The sequence below is a fragment of the Equus caballus genome, chromosome 3, assembly GCF_041296265.1.
Source record: "Equus caballus isolate H_3958 breed thoroughbred chromosome 3, TB-T2T, whole genome shotgun sequence".
Taxonomy (NCBI): domain Eukaryota; kingdom Metazoa; phylum Chordata; class Mammalia; order Perissodactyla; family Equidae; genus Equus; species Equus caballus.
This window is the reverse complement of record NC_091686.1, coordinates 73,200,187-73,219,451: the sequence shown is the minus strand read 5'-3', so window position 1 is coordinate 73,219,451 and position 19,265 is coordinate 73,200,187. Positions and strand designations below refer to the sequence as shown.

At 37.8% G+C, this 19,265-nt stretch overlaps 1 protein-coding gene across 4 annotated transcripts in view; it reads left to right on the top strand.

The window, feature by feature from the left end:
- The first annotated feature begins 10,098 nt into the window (after positions 1 to 10,098).
- STAP1 (signal transducing adaptor family member 1) overlaps positions 10,099 to 19,265 on the top strand; it is a 39,435-nt gene continuing 30,268 nt past the window's right edge. Inside the window, exon 1 of one of the 4 annotated variants that reach the window (XM_003364710.5) lies at positions 10,099 to 10,566. In XM_003364710.5, coding sequence (XP_003364758.1) covers positions 10,447 to 10,566 — 120 coding nt within the window. In that variant the 5' untranslated portion in view covers positions 10,099 to 10,446. The remainder of the gene's footprint in view (positions 10,567 to 19,265) is intronic. The other 3 variants (XM_001501279.5, XM_005608743.4, XM_023638030.2) reach the window with 3 other exon arrangements.

The following is a 19,265-nucleotide window of genomic DNA, read 5'->3' as shown; positions in this document are numbered from 1 at the left end:
AAGCCGTTATGGACCCGCCCCCTCACTGTACCCTCCCACTGCCCCGCCCTCCCCGGCCCCGCCCTCTCTTCCTCCTGTAACCCCGGGCGCCTTTCTTCGTCTTACTCGGTCTCGTCCTCCTTTTCTTCGCCGACCCGGCTGCTGGGCGTAAAGCTGGGCTTTTACTTAGCAGGCACGATCTTGGGAACGGCCTTTGCCCCTTGAGCCCAGTGTAAAACTTCTTAGCGGTTCGATTACAGAGTATAACGTAATACTTGGGGTCCTGCTGGTGGTGTAGTGGTTAACTTCGCGCGCTCTGCTTGGGTGGCTGGGTTCACCTGTCCCCATCCTGGGGCGCACCTACCTACACACCCGCTCATCAAGCAATGCTGTAGTGGCCTCCCACGTTCAAAATAGAGGAGGATTGGCACAGATCTTAGCTCAGCTACAATCGTCCTCACCAAAAAAGAAAAAGTAATACTTGGAAGGATAAGAGGTAGAAATTGCGGAAGTCCTTTGAAGATTTCCCTGTGCAGGCTCGTTAGCCACACCCAGCCAGTCTGTGCATCATCTCTGAAAGTAATAAGATGATGATAGCTTGTATTCTTTTTTCAAATGTGTGGGTAATATTTTCATGAAGCATTGCCAGCAAAATGACCTATATAAATATATATCATTTCGGTATGATGTCCTGACAGGAATACTAGATCAAGAGTCTTGAAACCTGCTCAGCCCTTGGTTAGCTATGTCATCTAGACAAATTGTGGCACCATTCTGGGTGTTTCCTTAGTTATGTAATGGAAAAGCTAAATTAGATGCTCCAAAGTCTTCTTCCTATCTGATTCTATGAAACTATGTCCTATTTTTATGACTTAAAAATAATGCAAGGGAATTTTAATCAGACAATATTTATTGAATAAATTCATTAATCAATATTTGAGCTGGTAAATTTTTTTAAACTTGTAATGCTTTAACAAATGTTATCACCTGCTAAGGCCATTTTTTCTTCTTTCTTTTTTTTTTTTTTCCAGTAGGGAAGAGAGGTTACAAATTGACTCTGAAATCAGACAAGCCTAGGTTCAACTCCACTAATTCTGCCATAATGGGCAATTAAACTATTTCTCGATTCCCTTGTCTGTGAAATGGGAATAATATTACAGTTGTTGAGATATTGGATTAATTCCTTTTAAGATCTAGGTGAAATGCCTGGGACATAGTAAGAATTCAACAAATAATTCTATGGGATATTGTTTTACTTGTTCTAGCAGTTTTGCCAATCAGACATTAGAATTTGATGTCGTCACATTTAGAATAGACAATAATAAAAGTAAATGTTTATTGAGTGCATACTATGTGCCAAGTTCTAATCTAAATGCTCTCTATGCAGTAACTTAATTCTTAGAACATTCCTGTGAGAGAAGACAACTAATATCCCAATTTTATAGACAACAAAACTGGGACAGAGTTTAAGTAACTTGCCTAAGATCACGCTATCATTAAATAACAGAACTTAGTATGAAGCCCAGTATTTTGACTCTAGAACTGAGCACTTAATCACTATACTCTTTTTACCTCTCAGTGAGAAATTTTAGCAAGCACAATCATAAACAGAAAATTCCACATGTAAAATTATACCCCCATGCTTCCACTGGAAAAAATAACTCTCAGAGGTATTTTGAGAAACTTGAAATGCGATGGCATACTGGTGTAGCATGCAGGGCACAAAGGATGTTGGCAATGAACTGGTCTGTTCTAGAGAGAAAATGGAGCAGTACCCTTATGAAAACAGAAAGTTATGGAGACTCCCGAGTTCCTGAATATACTTTTCAGTTTCCTCTGCATCTGTCCTAACATTTAATAGCCCCACCATGGTTTCAGCATCCTAAAACAGAGTTGCTAGTTGACGGAGTAATGTTTATAAAACCCAAGTTTGTCATAGAGCCCCTGCCCCCCAAAATACATCAAGATCACTCCTTATGAACTGCTATGACAGCTGACTAAATCTTGAAGTTTTCCATCAAAACTACTTACCTAGGTAGTTGGGGGATGGGGGGTGAGTGTGTGGGCTTATGTATCTGTCTATGGAAGTATGTGTATTAGATGTGTATATGGGAAATAAAGTATCCAGAAATTTAACTTTTAAGGGAAGTGTAACTTTCAGTTACTTATGATTTTATGTAATTTAAAATTTGTAATTGTTAAAACTACTTTAAAGAATATTTTAGACTTTAAAAATTATACTCCCAAAATCAACTTGCTCTAGAAATTTTACCGTAGTTGCAATTATAACTTAAAATTTGCTAAAGGGAATTAAACTTATTTGTATAATTCTGTTTTATTTTTTAATATAAAATTTCAGTTACCTTTTTTTTCACTCTTTACTGCCCAAATGTTGATCCATCTGTTAAACACATTCACTTTAGACCTTTCTGAGAAAACTACCCTCAGACAGAAAGGCTTTACCAAACTGTAATTGCCAAGTTAATAAAGTGTTCTTGCAAAATGTGGATAGGTGGCAGCAACATTCACCAAAAAAAAACCCAAAAAACCAGTTTTACTTCACAGTGGGTCCTTAAGGTCTGCACTGAGTCCTTAATTTTAAAGTGCTGTACAAATTGACTAATCTTTACATTTCCTAAGTTAACTCTGATGTCCACCAAACAATTATGGTATGGGTATTTATTGTCCAAGTTTCTTCACTTACGAGGTTCCGTATAGAAAAAGCAGTCATAGCACAAAAATATTTGCAACTGAACTGACCACTTAAAAATTAGTCTATATTCAACCCCACTCCAACAGCTTAATGTGAGCATCTGTCCTTCCATCATCCCATTGGATCAACATCATTTTTGGGTAAGTCTCACACTGTTTGTCAGATATTATAAAACAGAACAAAGCAAAATACAGTGTTAATTGGTTGCAAAGTGAAAATGAAAATCTTGCAAAAGATGAATGGCTTTATGAGGTTGAGAGTGATACAGAGAAACCTCTCAAATTAAATGCAAAGCCAGTGACAAATGCAGAGTTAGACTAATTAACTTGACAAGCTTGATGATGTCTAAGAGAAGCTTGGGATGTCAAAAGTTAAAAAGTGGCCTTTGGAGAACAGATTAGTGGTTACCAGAGGTGAAGGGGATAGGGTGAGGCTGAAAGGGGTAAAGGGGTACATATGTCTTGTGACAGATAAAAACCAGACTTTTAGTGCTGAACACGATGCAGCCTAGAGAGAAAACTTAATATATAATAATGTACAACTGAAATTTACACAATGTTATAAACCAATATGACCTCAATAAAGTAAGTTTTTAAAAAAGCCAGTAATGAAAGGTCACAAATTTTATGAATCCTTTCATAAAAACGTTCATCACTAAGGGCCAGCCTGGTGGTGCAGCAGTTAAGTTTGCATGCTCCACTTTGGTTACCTGGCATTCACTAGTTCGGATCCTGGGTGTGGACCTATGCACTGCTTACCAAGCCATGCTGTGGCAGGCGTCCCACACATAAAGTAGAGGAAGATGGGCACGGTTGTTAGCTCAGGGTCAAACTTCCTCAGCAAAAAGAGGACGATTGGCAGCGGATGTTAGCTCAAGGATAATCTTCCTCAAAATAAAGAAACAAAAATTAATCACTGGCAAATTTATAGAGATTGAAAATAGGTTAGTGGTTGCATAGGGCTGAGTGGTTTGGGAAGAAATGAAGAGTGACTGCTAATGTGTATGGGGTTTCTTTATGGGGTGATGAAAATGTTCTAAAATTGATTGTGGCAATGATTGCACAACCCTGTAAATGTACTAAAAGATGTTGAGGGGGTCAGCCCCATGGCCAAGTGATTAAGTTCACGTGCGCAGCTTCAGTGGCCCAGGGTTTCACCCATTGGGATCCTGGGTGCCGACCTAGCACCACTCATCAAGCCATGCTGATGTGGCGTCCCACGTAGCAGAACTGGAAGGACCTACAAGTAGAATATGCAACTAGGTACTAGCAGGCTTTAGGAAAAGAAGAAAACAAAAAAGATTGGCAACAGATGGTAGCTCAGGTACCAATTTTGTACACATTAAATGGAAAAAAAAAATGCAAACCAAAACCACAATATGAACAAATTTCCACTTAGAAAAAAGTTAGATACAATGTTTAAAATCGACAAAAAATTTGATTTCACAAAAGAGATGCAGATGGCAAATAAACACATGAAACAATGCTCAACACCACTATCATTAGGAAATACAGGCTAAACTAAAATAAGACACCAATATACACTTACAAGAATGGCTAAAAAGTTTTTTAAACTGACTGTACAATGCACCAGTAAGGAGAAGGTGCAACTGGTACTCTCATGCATTGATAGTAGGAATGTAAAATGGTACAGATGTTCTGAAAAACTTCCATTTCTTATAAACAAATGACATAGCAATCCCATGCTTGGGTATTTACTGAAGAGAAATGAACACATATCTACACAAGGAATTTAATACAAATGTTTATAGCAATTTTATTCATAATGGACCAAATTGGCAATATGCCCATCAACTAGTGAATGAATAAACAAACTGCAGTACATTCATACAGTGGAATACTACCTGGCAATAAAAACAAACTACTGATATACGCAACAACACAGATGAATCTCAAAAACATTATATTAAATGAAAGAAGCCAGACATCAAAGGCTTTCTGCTGTATAGTTCCATGCGTGTGACAACATAAAGCTATACGAACGGAAATGAGATCAGTGGTTGCCAGAGGATGAAGTCAGCGGGGAGAAGACACTGACCACAATGGGCCTCGAGGGAAATTTCTGTGGTGGTGGAAATAGTGTATGTCTTAATTATAGTGATGGTTACGCGACTATATGTATTTGTCAAAGCTCTTAGAATAGTGGTCCTAAGGAAAGGGTGGCTTTTGCTGTAAATTATACTTCAATAAACCTGACTTGAAAAATTAAGAACATTAGAGAGAGAGACCGAGAAACAAATCAACCAAATGCAATGTGGGAATTTTGATCAGAGTCTGGTTCAAAATAAAAAAGCTATAAATATCATTAAGCAACAGTGAAAACTAAAACATTAATTGATTATTAACTGACAGGAAATTATAAAATCTGAGATGTTATAATGCTATTGCGTCAATGTAAGAGAATGTCCTGATTCTTTTATGTCCTTACTCTTCTAACATATACATATTAAAGTATATGTACATGTATTTTACCCTCATGAGGGGTAAAAGGTCATGTTTGTAAATACATTGAAATGGTTCAGTAAAAAGAAAGAGATACAGTTAAAGTAAATATGGCAAAATGTTAACAACTATTGAACCAATATGGTAGATGTGTAGGTGTTTATTAATACTACTCTTTCAGCTTCTCTGTATGTTTGAAACTTTTTACAGTAAGGTGATGGGCAGAGTGGCATTAATAAAATTGCTGAAGTTCTCAAAAGTTTTGCAAAAGTTTGTTATTCTGCAAAAGTCAAAAGTTAAAATGTTAGCAAATTACCATTGGAGAATTTTATCAGAAAAATTACACTCCAAAAATCAATTTTTTCTAGAAATTATAGCATAGTTGCAATTGTAACTTAAAATTTGCTAAAGTGAAATAAACTTATTTGCATAATTTTGTTTTATCTTTTAATACAAAATTTCAATTATTGTTTTTCCTCTTCACTGCCAAATGTTGGTCCATTTGTTAAGTACATTCACTCCAAGTAGCCTTTTATGACAAAATTATCCCCAGATAGAAAGGCTCTACTATACTGTGTTGCCAAGTTAATACTGTAAAGTGGGCTTGCAATATACAGATAGGTGGCAGCAACGTTCACAAAAAGACAATTTTACCATGCAATGGGACTTAAAGGTCTGCACTGAGTCCTTAATTTTAAAGTGTTATGTAAATTGACTGACCTTCACATTTCTTAAGTTACCTCTGCCAACCATTTAGTTCTTAGTTGCAATTATATTCTATTATGTACACATTGTTTCTCTTAACAAGAACACCACAATTACACTGTTCTCTGAGTCTCCATTCTTTATCCTATAGTTTACTTCTAGTCAACATAATTCTTACCTTATAAAGAGGAGTTTTTGTCATTTAAAACACATTTAGATTTTCAAAAGCTTACTACTATAGTTCTGCATTATAGTTTTAACCTTGCAAAGACTTTAATTACTTTGATGGTACTAGGCAAAAATTTAAATAATGTACATTTGTATTTATTGATGTGGAAATGTGCTCTAGATACATTATATGAAAAAATGAAGTTTATGAAACAGCTTGTACAGTATTAACCCAATTACATAAATATATACAAATAGAGAAAAAGTTCCAAAAAATGATGGTACCCATTCAAACAGTGCTAATGGTGGATGGTGGAATAGCATGTGCTTTTCATTTTCTTCTTTATCCCTTTCTGTTTTCTCTTAAATTTATATAAGTAAGTTTTCCATTTATAATAAGAAAAAATATGAAATTATTTAAATTTATGTATAGGATATGATATATAACATGTTTGTAAATTCAAGTGCCTATAGAAATTCATAAAAAATAAAATGCCAAAACTGTAGCTTGCAGACAATACCTAATAGTAAGTGATTTATGAGGTGAAGGAAATAGGAAGATAAGCTGCGAGCAAAGACATGAGGCAGAAATGACGTGCTGTTGACACAGAGGAAATTTGTCAGATATTGTAAAGTGTTCATGTTTGCAAACAGGAACTAGATTATGCAGCACTTTCAATGTTAGAATAACTTTTCGCTTATTCCAATGGACAGTGGAAAACTGTATCAATCAGGGGTTAGTTACAGAATTCATGATGGCTAATTTAGGTTAAAAGGGATCTACTAAGAGGCATTTATCACACTGCAGAACTGAGCCACCAAGAGCCAGCTGCAGCATGCACAGTCAGGAAGCAAAATTGAAAAACTGGGAAGCTGATGCTGATGCTGGAGTCTCCAGAACCATATTGACATTGCCCAATCAGGAAGTCACCACAGTTACAAAACTGCCATGTCAAAGAAGTCACCGCAAATAAGAAGCCTCCATGAGCAGGGAGCTTCCTTATTGCTTCTGGCTCCAGAAGTGCACCATACCTGCCGTGATAGGCATCAGAAAACTCATGTTCCATGCCTTGACTATCCAGGAAACTAGTGATCGATCGAACACTGGGACTTCTGATAACACTGCCACAGAAAAGTCAGATGCCTACAGACCACGAAAAACCAAAGGCAGCATAGGAGTGAATTCTGTCTCCTTTCTGCCTTGCTAATGTTGAATGCATCCCAACTCCAGCTGCAAAGAAGTCTGGGAAATGTTGTTTTTAGCTTTTCAGCCTCTGCAGTATACAATGGCACACCAGAAGAGATTGGACTGAAGGTTCCACCAATCTACCTTATCCCCTAAACAAACACTAACGGACCTTAAATGAAGGGAAGGGGAAGAAAAATGTAGACCTAACTCTTGTATATATTGAATTTGAAATGGTTAAAACTGAATTTATCATTGCTGTATTACTCCCCAAGCTATTTCCCTATCTGAAATTTCCAGTTTCTGTTAAAGCTACTATTATTCTATGATTTACCTCATTTAGACACCTGTAGATGTCCTGTATCTTGGATGTGGCATCCAAGAAATAGTTCTCAGTAGTATAAATGTTTACTACACTACAAAAATAGTGTGGACATATAACTAGAAAAATTCTTTATCATCCTAGAAGGAACTCTTTGTACGCTGTAAACTCTAAGGCTGGCAAATCAAACCACTCGGACAGAGTGACTAACATCACTTCTATAGCAGTCATTCCTCACCACTTTTTTCTGTCCCAAAAGACCTAGTGGGAGTAACCAAAGTTACTAGAGGAGAGAGTATTTTTTAAGAAGTTTAAATTTAAAAGAGCTCTGTTTTGAAGGAACTTTTGTGCTGTGCTGGAGCACATTGATGGTGCTCAATAAATACTTAGCGTTGAATGAACAAATGAAGGAATGAATCTCAAAAGCAATGAAAATCCATTAAAGTGTTTTAAGTGAGGAGCGACTTGATTAGATTGATTTTACATGAATCAGAGCAGGAAGAGTGGAAAGTAGACAACTGCTTAGAAGCCTGTTGTAACTCTTCAGACAAGAAGTCATTTAGTCCATGCCCTCATTTCATAGGTGAGGAAGCTGTGATCTCAGAGAACTTAAGGGGTTTGTTCAGGGTCTCAGAGTTGGTTAGTGGCAAAATTGGCTTCTTTGCCAATGCCCAAACACTTTTCCTACTATATTTCCTTACCTACAAATTCATTATTTAACACCTGAAGCTTGAGATAGCTGTAAGAGGATTTCCGTTGTAATGGTGTAGTGATACAATGATGTTGGAAATTACAGACAGGTCTAACTGGCCAATAATATTTCAGCAGGATTTTTGCATTTTGTACTTTTTTTTAGGGAGACATAATTTGAACATTGGTATAGTAAGGATTAATTTGACTTGCAAATCAGCAAACCAAAGCAACTTACAGAGGTTGATAAACTAGATTTTTCTTTAATTTGGTTATTTTTTTCAAAAGTTAAGAAAGAAATAATTACCAAGATGATTATTTCTCAAAAATATTCCTATCTATACATTTTTCTAGGGGCAGTCTTTTCTCCCATGAAACTCTCTGGCCATAATGCCAGTGCCTACTTTTCTCATATTCCAATCACTGATCATTCCCAGCATCCTGTCTCCCTCCCTGCTGCTGCTTTTCATTTCTCAGTTCTCATCCCTCCTCACTTCCTCGCTGTGTTACGCCAGCTATCAGCTGCCAAGAAGGTCGTTTAGGTCATTCATCAAATCAGGAGGTTTTCCCTTGTCATTCAACTTACTTTCTTAGAACACTGAAACTGAAAAATAGATATGACTTTGTCTCAAAAAAATTAAGTGGGATTTATATTTTATCATTTGAAATTTGGGGTAGCAGGAAGCAGGTCTCAACTTAATATAAAGGCAAGGCAGTAATTCTGAATCTTCAACTCCCAAAATCTGTTTCAAACTGTCTTTATTTTTTTTATTTTTTGAGGAAGATTAGCCCTGAGCTAACTGCTGCCAATCCTCCTCTTTTTGCTGAGGAAGACTGGCTGTGAGCTAACATCCATGCCCATCTTCCTCTCCTTTATACATGGGATGCCTACCACAGCAAAGCTTGCCAAGCAGTGCCATGTCAGCACCCAGGATCTGAACCGGTGAAGCCCGGGTGAAGCCTGGGCCGCCGAGAAGCCGAACATGCGAACTTAACCGCTGCACCACCAGGCCGGCCCCTCAAACTGTCTTTATTTTGATAATGCACCTGAACACTCTCCTCTAGTTCACTGATAATCAGTCTGTATTGTGCCTCACTTTGTTGACAATTTAGCTCCCATAGCTACAGCTGCAGATCCAGTGGAACCCATACCAATGGCGAAAACCACATGGTCTCTCCATTAGGAAAGGAAGATCAGACTGGAGATTCCTGGCCTGCTTTGATGTCCGAAAATAGGCTGCTCTAACTGGGAAGAATGCCCAGGCCCAGGCTATACTAAATCTAGAGTAATTCTGAAATATTGAGGGTGAAATAAGAAGTGGTGGAACTTCTCAGGACTCCTGCAAAACAACCCAAAATTCCTTCCAGTGTTTCCTTCCCCCAGCATTCCTTGCACAGTGTTGGGCCAAATCCAGTCTGTCAAGGACCATTTCCCACATGCAACTATTAAATGCATTTTGGCCCCAGTGTAGCTTTATAAAGCTAGACAACTGTAGGGCCCCTGTCTGTGGATCATAGCATCAGTAATCCACAGATCAGAAAGCATAAAAGAACAAAATAAAAGTTTGAAAATTTACAGCTTTATCTGTCAGACATATTTTGCCAAGCATCCACCAGTAACTCACCAGTAACTCAAAATAGTGACAAAAAAGGGAAAAATGTCATGTTCCCATAACTGGTTTATATTTAGTGGACCATCAAAATGGGCATGGGATAAAGAGCTCCATTTTTCTAAAAATTTAAACAAAGCTCCATCCTGAAATACTTACAACAGAAATAGTACCAATAAAATTATCCTATGAAGTAATTTTTAATGGCGTTCATTCAAATCATGCCTTCTGGGGATAAAAATGGACAGCAATAAACAAGAAAAGTGGAAGAAAACAAATGCGACTTTGATGTCCCCTCTAAAGTCCATAATCTCCACATCGGTTCCTTTCATGCTCTGGTGATGTTAATCTTCTGTTTATTTTGCTGCTATAATTTGAAGTACATGTAGTTTACTCAGAGATTGCCCTCTTAAAGTTGGTCTATGCCTGTTCTTTCTTACCTCACAAAAAGTAAAGGAAAAAAATGTGTGTGTGTGTGTGTTCTGTTGGTGGTTAAAAATCAAGTTGGGACTTCCTCTTTGAACAGTTGCCTTTTCCTCTCACGTAAGGGAGATCTCATTTTCTTTGAGACTGGATACAGTTGAAAGTAAACCAGACACCAACGAGAGGGTATGATGGCTAAGAAGCCCCCGAAACCAGCCCCGCGAAAGATCTTCCAAGAAAGATTAAAGATTACTGCTCTACCATTGTACTTTGAAGGTTTTTTACTAGTCAAGCGGTCAGAATACCAGGTAAGTCTATGGATGATAATGTTAAGCTAGAAGCTTCTGTCTTAATATAAAATTTATTTCTTGATGATGTGAGGTGACAAGGGCCTCCTTGTTTCTGTTGGAATTAAGTGCTCTTACTTGAGCTCAGAAATATGATTCCAATTTTTCATACTTTAAATACAATGTGTGGCTTAAACACATACGTGCATGTATGTATGTATTATATATAATAACGTAAGGTCCTAATGTTGTGACTAATGCAAAAAATCAATAAGCTAAATTCCCAAAGAATTAATTTAAACATCACAGAAGATTTTAGCTTAGAAGATAAAATGTTTCCCATATTTTCTCTGCAATTTACTAGTGTGCTTCCACGATGACGTCTACCATTAAGATAAAATGATACTCTGATTGAAATGAAACTTTCTGTTCTTATTCTCAGTTGTTTCAAGTTTACAAATAATGATCAAATTATTTTTTTAATGGTAAACTTTTGTAAAATGTTGAAAATGAGAAAATTGATACTGTTTCAGATCAGGCATAGTTATGTCTTCTAAAAACACTGTTCAGGATAGTGACTTTAAAAGATAAAACTTAGGGTGTGTTGTGGGTAGTATGTACACTAAGCTTCATAAATACATTCACTCTAAGAAAATTAAAAAAGCACTCCATGTTTTTATTTATTTATTTATTTATTTATTGGTGAGGAAGATTGGCACTGAGCTAACATCTGCTGCCAATCTTCCTCTTTTTGCCTGAGGAAGATTGTCCCTGAGCTAACCTCTGTGCCAGTCCTCCTCTATTTTGTATGTGGGACTCAGCCACAGTAAGGCATGATGAGCTGTATGTAGGTCCACAACTGGGATCTGAACCCAAGAACCCCAGGCCACCAAAGCAGAGTGCGTGAACTAAACCACTGTGCCAGCGGGCTGGCCCCCTACACTCCATATTTTTAAAACGCAAAAATGAAAACTTATAATTCATTAAAATCAGTGCTTTTAAAATATTAATTGTGGATAATTTGAAATTAATGAAAGAAATATGAAAGTGCCTGTTACCAAAGAAATCATTGACTTTGTCAAATTTTATGAAATTTTAATATTAACTGAAACTAGGAAAAATTTGTGTTTTGAGAAATGCCATAAGAAATGTTAAATAATGATAAAAATATATTTCCTGAGGATTTATTAATACTTATGGAAAAATTGTGTATGTGAAAATATTTGTAATAGCACATTCATATTTCTTGCATATACGCTCAGATCATTTACTATTAGAGAGTAAAGACATGGTAATTTGCATTCTTTTATGGGTGTTACACATATACTAGTAATATCTGTCAGTTACATTGGAATATATTTTGGCTGATCCTATATGCTTTTAAAGTGAATTCAATCTTGTCACCACAAGTTAACCACATTGTTATGCTTTGCCAAGAAAGAGGAGTTGGGAAAAATAAATTTCTAATTTGTAATTTAAATTTGGTTATTCACTGAATGTTTTCCAAAGTATATTTATAATAACTGTTTTTTTATGGAATTTTTTTCTTCTAAGATCGCCCGTGATCTAACTTGTGTTGCCAATCTTTTTTTCTTTTTTTTCTCCCCAAAGTCCCCCAGTACATAGTTGTATATTCTAGTTGTAGGTTCCTCTAATTCTGCTATGTGGGATGCTGCTTCAGCATGGCTTGATGATGATGCTACGTCAGTGCCCAAAATCCAAACTGGTGAAACCCCGGGCTGCCAAGGCAGAGTGCACAAACTTAACCACTCAGCCACAGGGCCACCTCTATCATAACTGTTTTTTATATCTGGTTCCTTTTAATGTTTAAAGAAGGTGTTCCATTGCTATGGTTAGCAGAAAGAACAAGGATTTTAGAGTGTCAGGAAAACATGTCTTTACCTGATAGTTTTGCCACTTTTAGCTTGTGACCTTATGCAAATTACTCAGTCTCCTTGAGACTCAATTTCCTCAACTATAAAACGGAGAGAATACGACTTGCCTCCCAGTGTACAATGCCTGGGATATAGCCAGCGTTCAATCAATTTATCCATTCAACCAACGTTTATTGTGTGCCTCCTATGCACCAAGCAGCACACTCAGTTCTGGAGAATGTGAATAAAACACAAAGACCCTACCTCCAGGAGGCTTAGTTTAGTAAGGAGTGATGACTCCCTTACTTGATTGCTCTATCTTTTCTTAGAAAGCATGTTTTGAAATGGAAAGAATAAATTATAGGTATAAATATTTCTGATGAAATTAACTTGTCTTCCACTTGAATTCATAGCAAAGTATCTTTTACTTGTATGTCAGGGAGAAGAGAGCAAGAGGACATCAATAATATCGACTTATAGGGTGCTTTCAGTTATCAAAGGGATAACGTATAAAAAAAAACCTGGCTCACATTGAAAGCTAGATTCATTCTCCTTCCATTTTGTTATTTATTGTATTCTTGTAATAAAACTGATAAAATCAGTTTTGAGTCCACAAGTAATATGGCTCAAAGGAGAGCCACAGTGACAAAGTGCTCGAAAATAGGAGGTATGAGAAAAAACTGAAGAAAATAGTGGGATTTCTAGGCAAGAAGCGGCAAAGTGCCAGGGAACCTTTAAAAGGAAGGTGATCCAAGGGTATACCAAAGGTCATCTTTGGGGCAAATGGGCGAGAGGAAGTCGGGAAGCAGAATGTTAAATGGGGTCTTTGCTGAAGGAATTCAGAACACTTAAGTTAGAGAAAATGTAACTAAGGAGTATTTTGGTCTGTAATGAGATTACACTTTGAGAAGTGTTTCTTAGCTGTTTTTGTGACAGGGGCACTTAAGAATTTAAGGAGGAGCATTGCCCCAGGAAAAGATGCCAACATACATCATTTTAAATGCAATTCCAGAAGGTTCGTGGATCCCAGGTCAAGAACCCTTAGAAGTATATCATATTCATGGGGCTGGCCCAGTGGCCGAGTGGATAAGATCGTGGGCTCTGCTTTGGCAGCCCAGGGTTTTGCCAGTTCGAATCCTGGGCAGGGACATGACATTGCTCATCAAGCCATGCTGGGGCAGCATCCCGAATGCCACAACTGGAAGGACCCACAATTAAAAATACACAACAATGTACCAGGGGGCTTTGGGAGAAAAAGGAAAAATAAAATCTTAAAAAAAAAAAAGTATATCATATTCATGGAAAAGACAATGTGAGAAGATTTACTTAAACCACAGTGCTAGAATTTTGGATTGATCAGGAATATTTAGTTGACAGTAAGAGCTATTAAATGCCACAACAGGATACCAGTGGCAACACAGTGCTTAGAAATGTGGAAAATTCTCATTTTTCTGGAGCGGTTAGAAAATAAGAGTGAGTTTCGGCAACATCTAATAGTTTCTTCAATCTGTAACCTGCTAAAATTAGAAACGATGTGTACACTATGTCTTCTTATTAGCCTGGACATAAGAATGTGATCATCATAATAGTATCAAAATAACATTTCTCTAAGTAGTCTTCTAATTGCCACTAATTCATTTAGAAAAATCTTAGGGCTATCTCACTTGCGCTCTCAAACATTCTCTATGCCAGTAATTTCCAAATTTTTTAAATAACATACTCCTTTCAAGAAAACATTTTTGAGCACAGATCTCAAATAAGAATATTAATTTATTTAGAAATTATACGTGTGTACTCCTATACTAATACTCCCAGCAAATTATTAAATATATGCAAAAATGGAATTAAGAAAAATGAAATATAATTAGATATTCTAAAAGTTTCTTCCCCAATGGGAGTATCTTGCACACCTCTGGGGTTTATGTGCCCTACTTTAAAGAACACTACACAATATCCTTCCTTAAACAAAGGTACAGTACTCGCTCACAAGAAAAAGAGTGGAAGCTCTTTACTGGGGACACGGGTTAGAGAGGAACTTAACTGAATTTTGCCTTGTAAGCCGTTTTTACTAGTTACTTCAATGAGAAAAAAGCCCTGGGGAGCCAGGGGATACAAATAGCAGTCCAGCTATGGAACTTGGGCAATTTCTTTAAATCTTTTCATCTGTTTCCTCTTTTGTAAAATGGATAATTACTCTCTTGCGTAACTGAATGAGTTGCTGTGATGATCAAATGAACAATATAATAATGGGTATATTTTCTTGAGGTGTTGACATATGGCAGGTATCATGCTAGGCTCTTAATGTCTTGTCACTCTGATCCTTACAATAACTATTCTGGGTAGAGATTATTTTATCCGCTTCACAGGTGAGTGAATTGTGGTCACAGAGGTAAAGTTCAATGTTCTTTGCCTATTAAGGAGTCTGGGCTTTTATTGCAAAGCACTTGACATCACGCTGCCTCTCAAACTTAAGTTCTAGTTCCATTTGATTGCGGGCTTCCAAAGGTTGGGGATGTCTAATCACAAGGTTCTTTATCACACTGAGCTCAACAGTAAGTTCAGTAGACTTTCAAAATTTGTTTGATTGAATAAAAATGAGATAGTGACCTTAAACTCTAAATATAAGGTCACCTAATGATTATGAAGCTAGCAATAAATTTAAAAATTCCATTATAGTCCTTTTATCTATTTCAGTGATTCAACACAATAAATTGCTAAAAAATAAGAAACTTTGTACTAAATGTATTTCATTCAACAATGTCTACTTCAAAATTAATTTTTAAAATATTTACATATCTCTATAGATTTAAATACATACCTAGATGTTTGATATTGATATTGATAGATGCCTCAAATTATACTGGTATTCATGAGAGCTTATCAGAAACTAAATCAAGCCTGTGATCTGCAGATCTCTGCATACTGAATATAAGTTTGATCTATTCTTAGGTTTGTGGCTGTGGTTGGAGTTCACAGGGCCTATTGCTATTTGTAATCTTCCTTTTCTTCTGGTCTGTCTTTACTCTCAACTCAGTGCCTTTGTTCTTGCTTCTTCCCCCATTTAATAAACCCTCCTTAATCCTTTCCCTGAATCTGTTTGTTTGTTTACCAGTAAAACTTCCATTTTTCCCTGATTAACTCTACCCAATTCATATCATTTTCTCATGACTGATCACCTCTTTGATTTTGCTCAGGCATACAGATGGATGTCTGCACATACATCCAGAAGGAACTCAATAAAACTTGACTGGCCATTAGTAATTTTAGTATTTTAGTTTTTCTATCTTGTGGCATGTTAATACTAATGAAGCTAAGTAAGAAGATTAATAAAGTGCTTGACTTTGACTTCAGGGTTTACTCTTGCTTTTTTTCCTCCAAAAATCATAGATCTCAGATTTGGACTTGATTTTGGATACCATACGTCAGTAAAACTATACAACCCATGATTAAGTTCTCTAACCAAAATGCTTACCTTCCAGCCTGCTCCCTCTCTCCCTCACCCACATCCTAGTTCCAAAATACGGTATAGCATTGACTTGCCCCTTGCATTCAGAGGCTTACCACCAGAGCAGAATGCAAAAGGCGTAAAAAAAGAGATATGATTTTAAAAAAAAGCTCCCAAGATAAATTCAAATTGTTTTATTATTTAATCATGTCAAATCTGAGAAAAGTAAAGTGTTTTTCAGCAGAATGACAAGACACTCAAGGGTTTTACAGAACATCTGCCCGATCATAAAGACAGTATATATTAGCAACTTCTCAAGCCAAATTTCTCACTGCAGTTTTCTATCTCTTTATTTAAGGCAATTTGAAAGGACGATTTTATATAGGAATGACAATGGGTTTCACTATTCTGGTTTACAAACTATCCTCTCCTTCTTATACATAATCCCATTGAAAGAGATCTATTTTAGATGCCACCACTGTCACACATACATACTAGTCACCATGTGGGAAAAGTATTATATGGATAATGAAAAATGCAAAGTACCTGTTAATAATGTGAGTGATGAGGCAATGTCTTTTTTTTTTTTTTTCTTTTGGTGGCCAACATTTATGGAACACTTGCTATGTCCCAGGTCTTTCGTGCTTTACCTACATTATGATTCCATTCAATCCTTCAACAACTCTATGAGGCAATAGCAAGAGGCTGGTTTCCCTACTCCAGTTCTTGGTCCCTCGACAGTGAACTCCCACTCAGGAGACACAGTAATTATTGTTATTGTTAGCTTTATTACTACAATTCAGTGGTTTTTAATATATTCACAAAGTTGTGCAGTCATCACCGCTAACAAGTTCTAGAACATTTTTATCATTCTAAAAAGAAACCACGTGAGCACTTACCACTGAGCCTGCCCTGCAGATTTTTACTCATTTGTTGGGATTTTTCCTCTCCCAAGTTTGAAACCAATTGACAATTAAGACACAGGAATCACACAAAGGAAGATCAATTAGTTAGTTTTATTATTAATAAAATCTATTGATATGTGGTTTAGATTTAAGGCCAAAACTGTGCTAACACTTTACCCCAGATTTAGGTGGCCTTGAGCTACCTTGAGCCACTGACTCAGTTTAAGAGCCGTGAGCCCACCCCTCTTAGAGGCCCTTTGCCAAATGGCAGGGAACAGAGCAGAACACCCACTCTCTCCTGGGAGGCTGAGCTGAGAGAGAACAGAAAGGGGCTCAGTTGAACATACTGCCTCCCAAACTCACCTAGTAGTTACTCAGTCCTACTCTCTACAGAGGCGATAACTCACTCTGACAGCACTGTGCAGGATAGATTGGAGAGTGTAAAAAGGTGGCAGAGACCAGGTAACAGGCTACTGCAATGCCAACAACACTTTGCATCCTACATGAAACAAAGGAAACAAAAGACTTCTGATAGGGCTGAAATTATGGTTTGTTCTTTTGCCTTATTAAGCTGCTTGACTCTGAGATGTGTCAGGTAAAAATCTAGGTATCTGGATTTCAGAAAAGAAAGAGTCTCTTTGCCCAGTTTTATAATTACTCCTTTGGGGACCATCTATTGGCTGATCCTTCAATCCTATGCCCCTTTTTTTTTTTGAGGAAGATTAGCCCTGAGCTAACTACTACCAGTTCTCCTTGTTTGTGCTGAGGAAGCCTGGCCCTGAGCTAACATCCGTGCCCATCTTCCTCTACTTTATATGTGGGATGCCTACCACAGCATGGCATGCCAAGCAGTGCCATGCCTGCACCTGGGATCCCGGCCAGCGAACCCCGGGGCTGCCAAGAAGCGGACATGCGAACTTAACCATTGTGCCACTGGGCCGGCCCCAATCCTATGCCCTTTAGAATTGGTTTTTTTGGTTTTGTTTTTTTTTTTTTTTTTTGCTGAGGAAGATTTACCCTGAGCTAACAGCTGCTGTCAATCTCCCTCTTTTTGTATGTGACCTGCCACCACAGCACAGCCACTGACAGATGAGTGGTGTAAGTCCATGCCTGGGAACTAGGCACAGGCTACCAAAGCAGAGTGCACTGAACTTCACCACTAGGCCACCAGGGCTGGCCCTTGAATCATTTTTTTTACGGTAATTCATTCTCAGTTCAGGAATTCTCAGAGGTTCATTATATTAGATTATCATCAGCTTTCATTTGGGAGGTAGGATGGAGTGAAAAGACCACAGGGCGTAGACAAAGAAATCTTGCCCCTAGTTCCTACTCTTGCCCCTGAATTGATTGCTGCAGGAATACTAACAATTTGTTCAAGCCTCACTGTATACACTCTCCTTTGAATGTGACTTTTCTGCTCCTTCCATAAAGAGGTTGAGTCTATTTTTCTACCCCTTCAATCCAGACTGGGTCATGCTTTGGTAAGTGTGACAAAAACAGAGGATTAGAAAGTACTCACACGTTGGGCTTTGCCCTCTCTGGCTCCTGGGAATCCTTCTGCCAGCATGTGAACGAGTCTGGGCTGCTTGCCTGGAGGATGAGATTGTACGGAGTGAGACTCCAGTTGTCTCAGTGGGGTGTTGTCCAATACCGATAACCAATTCTCTGATTTGCTAGACACTAACTGGGTGTTCAACAATTCCGTTCAATTCTGACACTAACTCCATACCCAGATTTAGTGCAGACCCCACAGCTTAATTAAGGGCTCAGTCCCACAAGACTGCCCTCACTGCGTCATCAGTCACAAGTCCCAGGCCTCCTGTACTTCTGACCAACTGGCTTTAAATCAGGAGTTGCCATGACCCCCTCCTAAGATTCGATAATTTACTGGAACAGCTAACAGAACTCAGGAAGATGCTTTACTTACATTTACAGGAAAGGAATACAAATGAACAGCCAGGTGAAGCAGTGCATAGGGCAAGGTCTGGGAGGGTCCTGAGCACAGGCCGTTCTGTCCCTGTGGAGCTGGGTTTCACCACCTTCTTGGCATGTGGATGTGTTCAGCGATCAGGAAGCTCATCAAACCTCATTGTTCAAGAATTGTTATAAAACTTAATCTCCCTCTCCCCATCCTCACCCCGCTTCATGGAGGTCAGTGGGTGGGGCTGAAAGTTCCAACTCTGCAATCATTTGTTCTTTTGGCAACCAGACCCATCCTAAAGCTATCTAGGAATCCCATCCTAAGTCACCTCATTAGTATAAACTCAGGTATGGTATAAATGGGTTCATTATGAATAATAAAATCACTCCTATCAATCAGGAAATTCCAAGGGTTTTAGGATCTCTGTGCCAGGAACTGGGAGACAAAGACCAAATATATTTCTTATTATACCACTCCCAGTTGTTCTGCATTCCTAGCTAAGACTTCAGGCAAGTGAATGAGGCCACCCAGACCATTCAGCCACAGCCAGGTATACCCAGATCCAGAGACTCATC